The sequence below is a fragment of the Clytia hemisphaerica genome, unplaced genomic scaffold (genome assembly GCF_902728285.1).
Source record: "Clytia hemisphaerica strain Z4C2 unplaced genomic scaffold, Clytia hemisphaerica genome assembly, whole genome shotgun sequence".
NCBI classification, from domain to species: Eukaryota; Metazoa; Cnidaria; class Hydrozoa; order Leptothecata; family Clytiidae; genus Clytia; species Clytia hemisphaerica.
Window position 1 is genome coordinate 350481 of NW_027103977.1, and position 11561 is coordinate 362041.

At 37.1% G+C, this 11561-nt stretch overlaps 2 protein-coding genes across 2 annotated transcripts; both read right to left on the reverse strand.

Moving 5' to 3' along the window:
- Nucleotides 1–153: 153 nt before the first annotated feature.
- On the reverse strand, nt 154–2899 carry LOC136810832 (serine protease hepsin-like). The gene is made up of 4 exons (XM_067067419.1): nt 2722–2899; nt 1987–2187; nt 1275–1391; nt 154–730 (listed from the first exon to the last, which is right to left on the reverse strand). Exons 1-4 carry the CDS (start codon nt 2885–2887, stop codon nt 585–587), a joined length of 630 nt encoding a protein of 209 aa, XP_066923520.1. The 5' UTR covers nt 2888–2899; the 3' UTR covers nt 154–584.
- Nucleotides 2900–3318: 419 nt separating this feature from the next.
- On the reverse strand, nt 3319–5813 carry LOC136810840 (uncharacterized). The gene is made up of 3 exons (XM_067067426.1): nt 5694–5813; nt 4393–4575; nt 3319–3578 (listed from the first exon to the last, which is right to left on the reverse strand). The coding sequence occupies exons 1-3, from the start codon at nt 5731–5733 to the stop codon at nt 3319–3321; spliced, it is 483 nt and encodes a 160-aa protein (XP_066923527.1). The 5' UTR covers nt 5734–5813.
- Between the last annotated feature and the right edge of the window lie 5748 nt (nt 5814–11561).

The window sequence follows — 11561 nt, forward strand, 5'->3', positions numbered from 1 at the left end:
GTTGTGAACGTTAAATAAACGTTGAAACAACGTTGTGTGCCAGCTGGGTTGTTCTCTCCTCTCCGAGGGAACCATGAAAAAGGAACGGTCTGAGTATAAAGACTCTGCGGACCACATTCAATGTTTCAGAGGAGAAATCAATGACTCGCCCTAATTTAATTCCGATCAAAGATTTATAAAGCCTGAGGACTAGATGTCATGCTTTCGCTGGAAAAGTGTGCCGAGGCTAGGAAATCCTACCTAGGTCACGTGACATTACAATAGAATTTTAGTGCTTGACCAATAAGAAGTTTCGCGGGTCATCGAAAACAATAGCAGCAATATTTTTGCGATATTCACTTTTTTTTGCTTGGAAGAGCCTTAAAGCACAACATCTAGCCCTTCAAACTTTACAAAAATCTGTGATTCCGATCCTTTAAGACGGCCCTGATTACTTTAGTGACGAAAAAATAACGCCGAATAGGGCCTAGATGATATCCTAAAATAAAAAATAATCTGCGGAGCACATCCAATGCTCCAGAAAGGATAATTCATCAAATCTGTGCGTTCTTCATTATCTTTTGCTTCATTGGAGAGCAGGTTGTCTAATATATTGGTTTTGGAGCAGCAGATTTGAGTAAGGTTTCTATAATCCATTCCTTGTCCTGTGATACTCGAGTGTAGAGTCCGTAAGCGTTCGGTGTTGCGCATTCAAATCCAGACGATACAATGCCTTGAGCGTACCATCGACCTACAATAGAATGCAAAGAAAGTCATAGGAGCATTGGGTGATCAGCACCCGGGGGGTATTTATGGACTGAGTTGCGCTAATAAATGATACTTTACTGGACTCTATGCTTTGATGACAAAATTAACAGAAAGCAAAGAAGTTCAGAGTCTAAGTAGAAGTAGACTCTAGGTCGAGGTTGCCAGTGGCTATTGATAATTCTCTTTTCCAGAATCTTACAAAATCTTCAAATGCACATGATCCAGAACCTTTCAGCAAACATAAGAAATGTGCTAAAGTAGTCAAAATTTTGCTAAAGATGTTTGTAATTTTTAGCATTCTGTTCTATAGTTTTCGTAATGTAATAAATGATTTTCAATGTTATCCAGACGAACGTCATAAAGCCTGGTTTACATTGTGTCTCGGAAAAAAAGCTGAAAAAATTTAAAATTTGTCTCGGACACACTGTACACAGAGACAATGCTTCTCTAACACAGCTTTGTTTTAACGTTCATCTAACGTTCATCTAACGTTCTATGGATGTCAGATGGACGTTATTATAACATACCATTTGTATGACAGACCATAGCACCTCCACTGTCATAATTGCAGGCATCAATACCGCCCTCTTTGTACCCTGCACATAACAAATATTTCTCCTTCACCGTACCATTGTATGCCATCTCTGAAAATATAGGAGAGTCACAAAATCGTGTATTATTTGATCGAGTAGTTTACCAGCAAGAAATGACGTCAAAATTTTATGTCTATGGGAAAACTGGGAACTAGGGAACGAAAACCCAAAGATTGTATCACGTGGTTGCAAATGTGTTCAACAAAAAAAGATTTTCTATATATCTTGCCAATAATGGCATATTTTAAATTTTCCTCAAGGGCAAATTAAGCAATCTTTCTCTAGCTTGAATTTGCCACGACTAGCAAAATGAGGGTCTTCATGAAAAAAATTATACGGCATGACGATTTCAATATCATGAATTACAAAGTTGTTTCCATAACTGGATTTATCTTGGGCTAGTTGGGAGAATGATAGACTATGCTCTAGTCTAAGACAAATCACTATCTAAGAAATTCGCAAACGAGTTTTTTTGCCGAAAGGAGTTTATAGCCGGTAGAGTTTGCTTGTTTTAGTCTCTGTTTCTTCAAAACTCTACAACTAATTTTTTTCCGTATACTACCACAACACCATACCTCCATATTTTCCCGCCGACTATCACTTTAACGGTCGATAATATCGTCTAGAAGAATGAGTATAAACATACCTAGATTACAAATCTTGTTAGGAATCGTCATGACAACAGCATGCATTAAATGGTCTGGTTGTTTTCCTTTATAAGACGTGTGACCCCAGCCAATCACGTGACAGTATTGTCCGTCTCTGGTTGGCTGCTTGTTGTCAGGGAGGCAGACTTGACCACGGTGCTCATGTTGAAGATCTATTGGTTGTGCAAGTTCCATAATGGCTGTAAACGCAAATTCGAAATTAGTTTTAAGAATTCTTTGTATCAAAATAAGGGTGTCGAAGGGTGTTTTTTTCTACCCTTATTTTACGTCACCCTTCATTCATTTCCAAACCCTTTGGAAAAATGAGGGGAATACCCCCGATGAATTAATGAGACAGAAGCAAATTTTTTTGCCGGCTGCACGCATCCCTTTGATATAGTGGATGCGTATGGTGTAAACTATTCCCGTCCGAGAGTCACCCACGTCTTTGTGTTTTTGAGTTTTAGAAACTTGAGTAGTAAATTTTATATGAGAGACCTATAAATTTGAATGTCTAGAGATTAATACAATCATTAGATTGCTGAAGCTTTTTAAGAAAATTGTTACAACTCTCGGACGGGAATTTCATACACGATGTGCATCCCCTATATCATCAAAACATATCAGAACGTTTGAAAAAAGGATGGCGTTTATTCGTTCGAACATTAGATATGCATTAAAGCAACGTTGTATGCCAACTGGAAAGATAAGCATCATGGGAAACGAACACATACCAATATCATTATCAGCTGTTACCCAAGATCCTTTGCGATGTTGATGTAAATACAGAAAGTATTCGTCATGGAAGAAAACTCGCTTGACTTTTACTTGTTGTTCAAAAAGGTCTTTGGTACGTAATTCATGATCGCCTGCATATACATGCCAATCTTCTGGCTTCATGCTTGTAATATATTCATCTGGAGGAAGAGAGAACGAATATGTTATGGATTACAAAAGAATCTTATCAAGGTAGAGGAGTATAGAGTTTTACAACCCTGCTTCACTGATTTACTTTTAAAATATCCATTCCTAGCTGAGTTCAGTAATTCTTCAAACCCGAAAGACACTTCTATACCATGGAATTATTACAGAGACTCTGGATATGCATTGAATGACTCTGATTTTGAAAAATGCATTAATACTCTTATTTCTAGAAAGTTGCACCCTTGAAAAGTTTAAAATGCATGGCGTTCTAAATCTAAGGCCTAGCAAACGTGAATTGACGTCAAAATCAAAGGGGCTTATTTTTGAAGTCGTTGCATTGTAGTGTAAAGAGAAGAAAGTTAAAACAGCATTTTTTAAAATGGGCGTTGGATGTGATATGATAGCCGTTAAAATAAACGTCGGCACTTACCAAAACAATGGGCAGCAGTCATTATAAATCGACTTGAAAGGATTGAACCACCACACCATTGTGTGCCATTAATCCTCAAACTCACTTGCCATGGCCATTCACCCTCTTGACTGCCAACGCCCCCAACCACCCTTCGATAACGGGCGTTAACATCCATGATTCTTCGAAGGTTCTCAGCGAATCTTGAATATACTTTTTGTTTTGGTTTGACCAGTTTGCGACCACATGTCAAATAATCTGTAGATTAAAGAGGCAAGTTTGCAATATACCATGGACTGAAAATGACGAACTTTTCTAAGTATTTGGTGGATAATTAGCGACGAACTTTTTTAGCCAGATATTCTTCTCTAAAGTGTTTCACCAGTTTCACGGATTCTCAAGTAATATCTATAACTATAGCCAATAGACCCCTCTAAGCTGTTTCACCAGTTTCACGGATTCTCAATTAAGTAATATCTATAGCCGAAAGACCCCTATACGCTGTTTCACCAGTTTCACCAGTAGTGGAGCAACGGGCTCTGGATGTTAGATACCGAGGGTGTAAACTCATCGAAAAAAAGTGTACGTGTATTTTTTGAGTGGTTAATCCCCCTTCAGACACCGTTGTTTTATGATAGGTCCATTGCAATGGCCGAGAGGTTAAGGTGTCTTGATCTACAGGCTCTACGTTCAATATATCGCTTCTTCCAAATGTTCCGTTCAATTCTTACATTGCCGAACCGTCTGGCCGTAAATTCCTATTTTTATTTGATAAGTCATAGAAGGTATACAAAATCTATTCTCGCGAATAAACAGTGAAAACAATCAAAAGACTTTCTAAAAGTCCTAGATTACTGGACTATCCACGTAAAATATCGACTCCATCTATAAACAGTTCAGTTTTTCCCCTTGTGATTCATAAATCTAAACTCATATAAACTCCATTAGACGCTACTAGCACGGTCAACCTTTATATTCTTGAACAATCGAAAAACAATCGAAAGACTATAAAAGTCTGCGATTATCTATCTTAAGTTAAAAAGATTAGAGATGTCTAGTCAAGAATTTATACCTTTATTTTTTCGTTCATCACAAAGCCAATTACAATACTGTTGCGCCGCAGAAGATGAACAGAAGTTCGGCGTAAAACTCGCAACCTCCGTGCAAATGTCTCGATGTGCTTCGTTAATGTTCGTAAATGGTGATTTCCGCCAGTTCTTTTTGCCAGTGTATAATGCATGCGAGAAAGTGATTGCTAGATTGTGAAGAGATGAAGAAAGAGAAGAGATGCGAGATCATGATATTCATGACGTAATCTTTTATACAGAAGCACCCAATATAGCCCGGCGTTTTCTAAACTCAAAATTAGTGGCAAACACCCGGGCTATTTTTTGGGTACTTTCGAACAAAATATTACATCATGAGTATCATGAATAAAATCGAGGTTGACATATAAGAAAGTCAATGTCACTTTTTTAGCTAGAGTCAATTGGACTTCTTGATATGGAAGGATTCTACCTATCCGGGAGATTTTTTCCTATTCGAGGCAGTTGTGGTGACAATCAGGCCCGATAAAACAACTGTTAAAGTGGTGAGGCTGAAGGATAAAAAAAATCTCATTAGCTCAAAAGTGGGGAGGCTGAAGTCTCCCTAGTCTCCCATCTTCGCTGGGTCTTTGACAATGAAAAGTTTTTCGTTGCTAAGAAAAATTTGGATGCTTATCATGTATAAGACGTTACTGTTCCGTTTTGCTCCAAGTGTGAACGTCAAAACGGTTCCGAAACAAGTGTGAACGTCAAAATTCGAAACGTCAAAAAAGAAAACGTTACAAAGCAAAACAGATCGAAACAGTTTCGCTCCACTTTTTTCATCGGAACGGAACTGCTCCGTTTTCTTACTCTGAAACGTTCCGAAACCAATATGACCACACTCGATCCGTAACGGAAATCATATCGGAGCGAAACGGAACTGTAACATGTGAACATGGTTTAAAACTCCCCTACAGTATCAAAACATATTAGAGGGGAGGCGTCCTGCGTGCAGCCTAATCATCTTCCTGACACCTTAGTCTCCAAATCAGCACCTATTTGAGCCAACCGCCCGACCAACCGGCCACCCATCCGCCCTTTTATTCATTGCTCCAACATGACTAATCATCAAACTCACTTTAGCGGACACTTTACTTTACAATCGGTATGAAAGAGCGGGAGGATCAATTGTAGTTTTCTCTTAGCTTAGTGTTTATCTAAAGAATCATAAAAAAAGACAAAAAGAACGAAAAATTTCACAAAGAACGACAAATGCCGTCCACACACAACCCCGACTGAAAGTGACTGTACCACCCCGTAGTCATTCCTGTTGGTTTGTACCTACCTGAAAAGAGAACCAAGGATATCAAATTTTGCCAGAACATTGTGTTTTTGATTCTCTACGCTATATTAGTTTTGTGCTTGTTGAACTTCATATATTGTTTTGTTGCTGAGTAGACTATTAGTGAAAGAAAATAAATCAATCGTAAATATCTTTGAGAAACTTTATCACAGAATCTTGATTGCAATATTTAAAGCAAACTCGTTTCCATTCCGTTTTTATGATTCTGAAAGCACTCACCAAAGGTACCAATATCCAATGTAGTAGTTTGCTCTTAAGAATTTATTTTTTTGCGTTGTTGATTTCTATCTAATGATGTGGTCGCTATGCGGTGGCATTATCAGTAAAAATTCTGAGGCAGGTATGAGGTGTACCTAAAATATTAGACTATAGTCTATACGGTCGACGTTCTCTAATTCGACGTTCTACTATTCGAAAGGCTCCATTATTTGATGAAATTTAAAGTCCTCGTCAACAAGAAACTCTCATAAACGACGCTTCCTTATTCGATAAGCTCCCTTATTCGATGAAAATCCTATTCCCCTTAAAGATCGAATTAGAGAGCGTCAACTGTACTTCAGACTGAACTTTGCTTTTTGTCAAATTTGATGACGCAGAGTTTAATCATTACAAAAGAAAATACCAAAATTCCAATACACCTTTTCGACCGTAGCCGCCAGTAGCCGCGCTGACATTTTTTTGTCCGTTTTGCCACCCTAAGGCCGTCCCAGTCTTTTTTTCACAACAAAAGACAATAGAAAAAAATGTAAAGAAGGATTGGATCGATTTTTTTATACAGACTATGGTCAGATTTAAATCCCGGCTCAATATAATCTGCAGCGGAGACAATAAAAGCTATAACTTTTGATAGAATTCGAATTAGATAGTGGTTTTGTGTTTGTTAAAAAGATAACCCCAAGTGGAATATTATCAAAAAGAAAAAAATCAAACAATGGACAAATGAAGATGTAAAGTGAAGAAATAGAAAATCAACTTCATGTAGAACCATATCAGAAAGTCTTCGATCTTTAAAACGTCTCTATCCTTTAGCTATCTACCAAATGCAAATAAAACATATAGTCAAAGGTCTTTCCGTCTAGTACAAGCTGGTCCTCTACTGTGCTACAAAAAAATTCAATATTTATGAATCTATGTGAAATCTGATTTTGCGTTTGCGGTTGATACCACAGATATCTTATATAAAACAATAGATAGAGCTAGCTGACTGAAGCAAAAAAAAAAATCCGCTATCTTTGATAAGTGGACCTCAGTTCGGCGCCGGCAATTTGATCGATCAAGACCATTCTCTCGCCTCCACGTTTCCCACCATGTCAGTTGTTTGTTTAATTGAAAAAATTGCCGGTACCGAACTGTGGTCAACTTCAGCAAAGATGGTGGATTATTTTGCTTCACCTGTCGTTGCTTGGGAAATACAGAGTAGCTCTATCTAGCGTTTTATTTATGATACATGTGGTCGATATGTGTTAAAATTCCATATATTGAATATTTTTTCAATATCCTTATTTCTCTGTCCATATTTAATATATTTAAGTGCGGCATAAAATAAAACCAAAAAGTGTGAAAATTTCATTATAAACCGTTATTTCCTCAGTTCGTAATATATCTGATTGTTTTAGTTGGGAAGTTTTGATTTGATTCTAAAATTTTAGCAGCTTTTCCGAGATCCGACAATATAGGCCTTTTCATAAATTACGTTACGAACATCACTTGCCTCGTTTTGAATTATTGCCAAGGTGATCAACTCCCAGCGGATTTTATTAAAGCTACTTTCTATTCATAAAAAAATCCTTTAATGTCTCAAGGGATATAATCACCATGGTAATTGTTTGAATACGAGGCAAGTGATGTTGTGACGTAATTTATGAAAAGGTCTGTTCTCTCACAACAAATTCAAACCAGGTTTTCACAATCTAAAAAATAAAACTCATAGAAAGATAGATAAGATTGTATAAAAAACAATCATTCATATCGCATTCAGTGATTTTCTTGAGTTCGTTTTCCTCCCAGAAAATTATGGCAAAAGTGACTTTAAATTCAAACTTCTATTACATGAATTTGTCTATAGTTCGAGTAAATTCTCAGTTCCCGTAAAAAATAACCACTCCTGAAACAGATTAAATTCGACATAATTAAGGATGGAATTAGAGAGACGATTGTATGTATCACTTTCAATCCCTTCCAACGGCGACGAAAACTTCAACTGACATAAAAAGCTACAGGCAAATAAAGAAATTTACTTTCAACATTTTATATCAAACCAATATATTCAAAAATAATGGATGATTTTAGAGTACGTCATAAATATGTTATGACGTCTCAAGATTCACCGTGAAAAAGACGGGAAGACGAGTGAATGTTCTTTGACGATATATCCATCTCCGTTCGTTCACTACAATACCCAAAAATCAACCAATATGGACGTTGTGAACGTTAGATGAACGTCGAAACGACGTCAAGTGTTAACTTGATCCCACGGATCTTTTTCATAGCCTTCCTTGTGCTTACGTTATAACAGCTCTAATAGAGATCTTTCCCAGTTCAACAATTCATTCACCGGGCAAATATGAATGATAAAAGATCTTCAAAATGAATCCACGCCCAATCTATACCTCAACACAGAGGGTGGTCAAAGATTTTAAGATCATTTCCAACGATGGCGCTGATAAAGCTCTAAGGATGTTTTTTTGGTTTACACCTCCCCTTTTTTTCTTTTGATTTGATGATGATGACGTAGCATGGAAAATAAAATCTGATTGGCTATTTATTGTTCCAACTGTTATCTGATAAACTGTTAGTAGGTCTGATTGGTTCAGTTGATTTCATAGGATGCTCCATTGCAGAATTGATATTACGGTCATCGAAACAGCGATTGCTATGATTTCCATAGATTAGAATATTAAGTCCAAACTCGTACCACGCTCACAAAAGGTTGTATGAATTACAGCAAAATCAGCAAAAGCAAAAAATGGTGGAAGTTGTTCTGAGTACGAGAATTTTTTCAGTCAAAACAACAACATATTAGTGTGCTTTTACTGTAACACCTCTGTTTCAAAAATACTCAGGGAAAATTCATCAGAAGATGAAAGACAAAACCGTATCCCAAAAAAAGCTTGCAAGCTACAACAAGGTTTTTGGGTTAGCGCTTAGGGTTTTCTAAAAGAAAATTTAGACTCATATTAGTGTGAAATCCTTCAATTTCTTACCCAGAACCACCTGCACCACCTTTTGATTTTACTGATGGACGGGAGCACTATCAGAATCTTAAAAAGGTGAACTAAGAGACTGGGTCCGAAATTGCGGTCTATCATCTGAACAATGCATTCTGGTTATATTGATGCGACTGAATCAAATCCCGTGAGAAAGATGTCCATCACTTGCCAAATCTCGCAATTTAAAGATATAACTAAATACAGCATGTGGAGATTGATTTATTTTTCTTGATGATTTGAGTTTGTTTTAAACCAATAGCCAGTTGAACGTAAATGGAAAGGTCAACTGATTAACTATGTCTAGGTTGATCATTTTCTATAAAATAACAATAAACTGAACGCTAGGCTAGGTTGGTAATTTGGAAAATCTCTTTTGAAAGATAACACACTCTGACAACTAAACAAAATTCTACGAAATTAGCTGTCTGTAAAATTTCAAATGCGGATGAATTTTAATCAGTTGGTGGTTTTTCCAATTATACTTCAAGTGCGGTTGGTGAAAACTCCAAAATGAAGATGTAAAATGAAAAAGAAGATATAGCTCACAGTTGGCCACTGATTACCTTCAAACCACGTCAAAAAAGGTCAAACCGTTTTTGCTCTACTCGTAGTAGAAGGTTAGAATACCGGCAGTAAGGCCATAACTTTTCTTAAAGAAATCTTTTTGAAATTTACGTGAAACTCTGCGTCAATACCATATTTCCTCAACTAAGCTCCGCGGGGCTCATTCAATTTTCACGATTTTAAGTGCGGCGCATATTTGAGGGCGGTGCTAAAAAGAGGGCGGCTGACGCTTATTTCAAAATTTCAAAATGCAGTTTAAGAAAGATTTTTCAGAAAAACCTTTCAAACTGATCAGCCAATATCTTAAAGCTAATCCAACAAACTCTGCGAACTCTAATGAAAAGAGGATGAGAAAAGTTGGACTTTTTGTTCCAGCGAAGTTTCAATGTTCTCCAATGTGTAGATAACTTTCGAAAGTTTTATACGATGAATTAATTAAAACGAAGCAAAAAATTTAGTTATCTAGGCCAATGGTGGAAGGTTTTGTCAATAGAAAGACAGTTGAAGTTGAGTAAAACATACTTGTTTCAGTTTTTTTTAAGTTTCGACAAATTATTTTTTTTTCTCAAATTCCAAGCGAATTTTCTTCAGCCTCCCCACTTTTACGGTTGTTCCACTGGGCCTGTATTGGAGGGCGGCGCCGCGGATTTTTTTTCCGTCAACGAACGAAGACCTACGCTAGCGGCCGAATACCTTTAAAACTTTAATGTGCGGTTTTCCATCGGCCGGAGACCTACGCTAACGGCCGAAGACCTACAAATTTAATGTGCGATCAGTTTTCAGCGGCCGAAGACCTACACAAACGGCCGAGGACCTGCAAAACTTAGAAATTTGAGAATCTAAATCTGAGCCAGCGGACGAATACCTTTCTTTGCCGCATGAAAGTTTTTCGCACCAAACTGCCGTTCAAGCAATAAATTTTTAATATTTCGAGAAATAAATTCTTTTCGTGATAAGTCACATGAAAACATAATGGTACTCTTGTAAACATGGAGAGGAATTTGATTACTGATATTTTTGAGGAAATCAAATCAAAGTACGAAATTGTTACATTTTCTTGTAATGAAAATCATGAAACTGATATTGAGATAAAATGTGATATATCTTTCAGCACAGATCTCAAAAATTTTATTGAAACCTACTCAAAATACACGGGTGAAACCTTGAAAGTTAGGACCCCAAAAAAGAACATTGAGAAGAGTATCTATTCGGAGCGAGTGTTTTATAGATGCTACCACGACACAAGGTACGAAAAGACAAGAGATGTCAAGTCAATATTGGAGAAGAAACCAACCAAAAGATTCAGGAATACTTTTTGTCCCTTTCAGATGTCGGTTAAGATACTTAAAAGTGATTCTAATGAACAACCAACTCCATTTAGATGTACCATAGATATAGAGCATAAACACAATCACCCCGTGAATTCTCTTCATGCTTTAAGCTTTAAATTGATTTCAGAGGAAACGCAAAATTATATCAAAAAGCTATTCAAATCTGGTATGACTCCATCACAAGCATATGCTGAGTTTCTAGGTGAATTTCGTAGGAAATATGCTACCGAGTACCATTATGTTTTCATGTGACTTATCACGAAAAGAATTTATTTCACGAAATATTAAAAATTTATTGCTTGAACGGCAGTTTGGTGCGAAAAACTTTCATGCGGCAAAGAAAGGTATTCGTCCGCTGGCTCAGATTTAGATTCTCAAATTTCTAAGTTTTGCAGGTCTTCGGCCGTTTGTGTAGGTCTTCGGGCGCTGAAAACTGATCGCACATTAAATTTGTAGGTCTTCGGCCGTTAGCGTAGGTCTTCGCCCGCTGAAAAACCACGCATTAAAGTTTTAAAGGTATTCGGCCGCTAGCGTAGGTCTTCGTTCGTTGACGGAAAAAAAATCCGCGGCGGCGCCAAATAGAGAAAATACGGTACAGTTTGAAGACATTTGAAGCAATAGAACTCATCCCACAGGAGCCTTTGCAAGTCAAATTTTTTCGCCAGTGAAAGTGTTAAAGTAATTTTCAAAAATCGAATTATCGATGAATAAATGAAAAATTATAGCATGGTGCTAGCAGGAGTCGA

Coding starts and splice junctions, on each gene's coding strand:
- LOC136810840 (XM_067067426.1), bottom strand. CDS start 5,733: ATGTTCTGGCAAAATTTGATATCCTTGGTTCTCTTTTCAG. Junction 4,576..5,693: donor ATCCTTGGTTCTCTTTTCAG/GTAGGTACAAAC, acceptor TTCACAATCTAG/CAATCACTTTCTCGCATGCA. Junction 3,579..4,392: donor TGATGAACGAAAAAATAAAG/GTATAAATTCTT, acceptor TTTAATCTACAG/ATTATTTGACATGTGGTCGC.
- LOC136810832 (XM_067067419.1), bottom strand. CDS start 2,887: ATGAAGCCAGAAGATTGGCATGTATATGCAGGCGATCATGAATTACGT. Junction 2,188..2,721: donor AACAGCTGATAATGATATTG/GTATGTGTTCGT, acceptor TTGCGTTTACAG/CCATTATGGAACTTGCACAA. Junction 1,392..1,986: donor TAACAAGATTTGTAATCTAG/GTATGTTTATAC, acceptor CTATATTTTCAG/AGATGGCATACAATGGTACG.